At 42.7% G+C, this 4,322-nt stretch overlaps 1 protein-coding gene across 1 annotated transcript; it reads left to right on the top strand.

Moving 5' to 3' along the window:
* Positions 1 to 1,304: 1,304 nt before the first annotated feature.
* On the top strand, positions 1,305 to 4,050 carry LOC147882848 (Flavodoxin family protein). The gene is made up of 2 exons (XM_087400642.1): positions 1,305 to 1,344; positions 1,673 to 4,050. Exon 2 carries the CDS (start codon positions 1,896 to 1,898, stop codon positions 3,795 to 3,797), a length of 1,902 nt encoding a protein of 633 aa, XP_087256768.1. The 5' UTR covers positions 1,305 to 1,344; positions 1,673 to 1,895; the 3' UTR covers positions 3,798 to 4,050.
* The last annotated feature ends 272 nt before the right edge of the window (positions 4,051 to 4,322 follow it).

The raw sequence follows: 4,322 nt of genomic DNA, 5'->3' as shown, positions 1-4,322 counted from the left end.
TTCCAATTCTTTACGGTAGGCAGCCTAGAGGGATGTTTGGGCTATCTGTTTCTTCAACAGCAAGATAATGAGTGTCTCCTTCAATCGTCTCCATGCAAAACTGTTTGATTGCCTCCACCTCGTTGCGTTGCATGAGGTCGCGCTACCCTCTTCTTTGCCACCTACAACACTATCACCATGCTCATCACCCGCCACTCCCTCCATTCCCTCGAATCGGACAACCCTGAGCTCCTCCATGTTGGCTACATTTATTAAGACCTGCTGATTTGAGCCTAGACATGATTTGGAAAAGCCGATACATCTATGATAGGTCTCATATGACCAATTACATATGGTGGAAATGTCTAGTGATCAAACAAATGATGTATTGTCTCCAAACCTTTGCCATGTATGCTCCCATAGCTAGGGTATGGCCATGTTGGAGAAACTAGTAATGCTCAAATGCCTTGATGTCGCTCTCATTGCCACCGATGCTCCTTGTAATCGCTGGCAATGCGGCATCATGTACTACTAGTTTCGGGACTAATCGAAGTCGAAAATGAGTGGATTTACAAGGGTGTTGGATTCAAGGAATCAATCTTCTTTGATTCGGGGCAAAATTTTGTTTACTTTTCTTGATCAATTCCTCGAATGGACGACTGGTATGTCTACATGTCTCTTACGACTCCAACTTGTACTCTTACATTTCAAATCCATCTAGGGTTTCTACCTTGCATTGATTTTATGCTTTGCTAACGTGGAATGGTTTGTCTCAATGACTTCGATGAAGAAGGGAGCTTATACTCTATCCAAACATGTAGTTTGAACTTTGATAGGGAGGCCTTGGCAGATCCTTCCATTGAGGATAATTTGGATCAAGATGCAGAGACTTTTTGAATCGGTGTGGAGTCAAACTGGTCTTACCCAAGGGTAATCCCATACTCGCCCATACCCTTCGAAACTGCATATCTAATGAATCACGAGGCGCTACTGATTTTCATGTTGATTTGGTTAAGATCGAGATTGAAGCATCATACGCCACGTCCACATGTCGCAGTTTGATTTTACCAGCTTCATTCTTCCCACCTCTTAGGTCCTGAGAACATACAATGCTTGGGCTTGTTGGCCAATCTATGTTAACTTTGGTTCCATTATTAAATTCTTGACTCACATTAATGGAACCAAAGTTAACATAGACGTGTTTAAATTTCTTTAAAATGGCTCAATTGTGGAGATAACAAATTTCAAACAAATAGATAGTTGGCAACTTCACTATAGTGTAAAAGTTTTCAAATAGATGTGAATGCAAGAAAGTTTGACATTCGATGCTTTACATTTGCAAAGGAAGAGCTCGATGCAACAAAGGTTAATAAGTCCCTCTAAAAGTTTTCAAAAAGATTTGAATAAAAGAAAAGTTTGACATTGGATGCTTTACTTTGTTTCAATGTCTGTAAAAGTTTTCAAATAGATTTGAATAGCAACAAAAGGTTGTCCAATGTAAAAGTTTCAAATAGATTTGAATAGGAACAAAAGTTTGTCCAATGTAATTTGAATGCTTTGTCGAATGTGAAAGTTTTCAAAAACGATTTTGAATGCAACAACAAAAGGATGGGTTAGATGTGCAAAGGAAAAATTGTGCTGGTTTTCATCACAGATTCGTAGTTTCTCGCTCAATCTGCTGTTGTCTTTGCAGTTCGATAGCTGATCGTGCACAGGAAGCTTGCAGGAAGATTTTTGGTTGCTTCTTAGCTCCATCTCAGATCCAAGGAGCCCCGAAATTTTCTGGATCTGGCATGCCAACCGCATCCAATCTGTTATGCTCGATTTGCAAATCATCGATAGGAGGATCGGTTTGCGCTTAAGCTTTCTCGCGCCTTCTCAGCAAACGGGCGAGACCAAGTTTACATCCTAGAGCTATGGCGGAAAAGCCTCCGTTGCTTGTCTTGTATGCTTCCCAGACTGGAAATGCCCAAGATGTTGCAGAGCGAATCGGGCGAGAGGCCGAGCGTCAACACCTCAACGCTTTTGTCATCTCGATGGATCTTTATCATCCCAACAATCTTCCGACTGAAAACACTGTGATCTTTGTAGTTTCCACCACAGGCCAAGGAGACCCGCCTGATTCCATGAAAAGCTTCTGGCGGTTTTTGCTGCGGCGGAGCTTGAATCCAAGCTGGTTGAATGGCTTAAACTATGCCCTTTTTGGACTCGGAGATTCAGGCTATTTGCAGTACAACGTCGTGGCGAAGAAGCTTGACCGACGACTGAATGATTTGGGTGGAAAATCAATAATTGCAAGAGGACTTGGAGATGATCAACACACTTCTGGATATGAAGCAGCTTTGGACCCTTGGTTAACCTCGTTGTGGAAGGCCTTGGAAGGGATTTTCCATTTGCGATTGGGCTCTTCTGTTTTGAGCTATGGCATTGAAAAATTAGACAGTCCAAGATATCGTGTCATCTATTGCGACTCATCCTGTAATACAGAGTCAGGTACGCAGGAAAGAAAACTTGATCACAATGAGGTTAGGAGTATGCTGGAATCCGCAGATGTACCGGTCGAAACGTCAATGAAAGATGAACACTTGGCCTTTGGTCCAAGAAACCCCTTTCTAGCTCGTATGGTACGCAATGAGCGGCTTACAACCAACGCTGATGAGAGGGATGTTCGTCATATCGAGTTTGATCTCGGGAATTCTGGTATAACATATGCACCCGGGGATACTTTAGCAATAATTCCATCTCAAGATCCGAAAGCTATACATGCTTTTTTAAGGCGATGCTGTCTTGATCCTGCTGCTTTAGTCCTGGTAGAGCCTGCTAAAGCTCAGGGAGGGGATTTTGGTGTGCAACAGAGTGTCACCACGTGCAGGCAACCGGTGAACATTCGAGCCATCGTTGAAGCTGTTATGGATGTTGCTTCAGCCTCACCTCGTCGGTATTTTTTTGAGGTGATGAGTCACTTTGCAACAGCGGAGCACGAGAAAGAAAGGTTGAAGTACTTTGTATCACCAGAAGGACGTGATGATCTCTATCAATATAACCAACGGGAGAGGCGGACTGTTTTGGAGGTACTTGAGGACTTCCCTTCTGTTCAACTACCATTCGAATGGTTGTTACAATTAGTGCCAAGACTGCAACCAAGGTTTTTCTCAATTTCATCTTCCATTCTGGCCCATCCAAACCAAGTCCATATCACAGTTGCTGTTGTAACTTGGCGCTCCCCTTTTAAAAGAATACGTCATGGCCTGTGCTCAAGCTGGCTATCTGAACTCGATCCAAATAAAACTGACATTTCCATTCCTGTGTGGACACGTGAGGGAGCTCTCAAGCTGCCTGATCCTTCCATACCTTTGATTTTGGTTGGACCTGGTACAGGTTGTGCACCTTTCCGGGCTTTTATTGAAGAACGCATAGCACTGTCAGCATCCCAGAGTGTCGCACCAATATTGTTCTTCTTTGGTTGCAGAAATGAGGGGAACGATTTTCTTTACAGAGAGTTCTGGCTTGCCCAAACAGCAGATTCTGGAGTTCTGTCAGATAAACTTGGGGGCGGTTTTTTTGTAGCTTTTTCTAGGGATCAACCAGTTAAGATTTATGTTCAACATAAAATTCGGGAGCAGTCTGCCAAGGTGTGGAGAATGTTACATTTAGGTAGTTCAGTGTATATTGCAGGGTCTGCCAATAAGATGCCAGCAGATGTGGCCTCAGCTTTGGAGGATGTTATTGTCAAGGAAGGTGACCTCTCCAAAGAGATGGCTACAAAATGGTTTAAAAAGTTGGAGAGAGCTGGGAAATATTATGTGGAAGCATGGTGATAGAATGTGATCATGACTACATTGCACATGCGGTAATCTATTGTCTTTAGGATGTCAAGGGCCCTCTGTCAAGCGTAAAGGCCACCATGAACCCGGGATTTAATATTACATGTTCCTGCTTACATGACTTTTTAAGAGTAGAGAAATTGCCATGGTTTTAAGGATGCACGTTGCTTTTGCATGTCTAAGCCTTATGTTAGCTTAGGCTTACCGACCTTCAACTGAGCTCTGGGCATACGAGTGTTTGTTGACATTTAGTGTATTGCTCGAATTTATGTCAGAAAGTATCCTTTGAGATTACAGCTTTGCCATTCAAGGAGAGAGAGAGAGAGAGATGTGTCTTCTTCCATCAACATCAGTCTTGAATTAAGAGTTTTTATTTTGTATTACCATCAAATTAATAAATTAGAAGAAATATCCATGATCGAGCTAGACTGGAAAGTAGGGCTTCGAGGTTAGCATGGATTTGGAATGTAGGATTGTCAGGATTGTCACTGATTTGGGCCAAACAGATTTGGGCTTCAG

The sequence above is a fragment of the Dipteris shenzhenensis genome, chromosome 29 (assembly GCF_047967505.1).
Source record: "Dipteris shenzhenensis isolate YYH24624 ecotype China chromosome 29, Dip_SZ_1.0, whole genome shotgun sequence".
NCBI classification, from domain to species: domain Eukaryota; kingdom Viridiplantae; phylum Streptophyta; class Polypodiopsida; order Gleicheniales; family Dipteridaceae; genus Dipteris; species Dipteris shenzhenensis.
This window is presented reverse-complemented; position numbering and strand designations above follow the sequence as displayed.

What these genes read in the sequence shown, in the direction of transcription:
- LOC147882848 (XM_087400642.1), top strand. Translation starts at nt 1,896, where the DNA reads ATGGCGGAAAAGCCTCCGTTGCTTGTCTTGTATGCTTCCCAGACTGGA.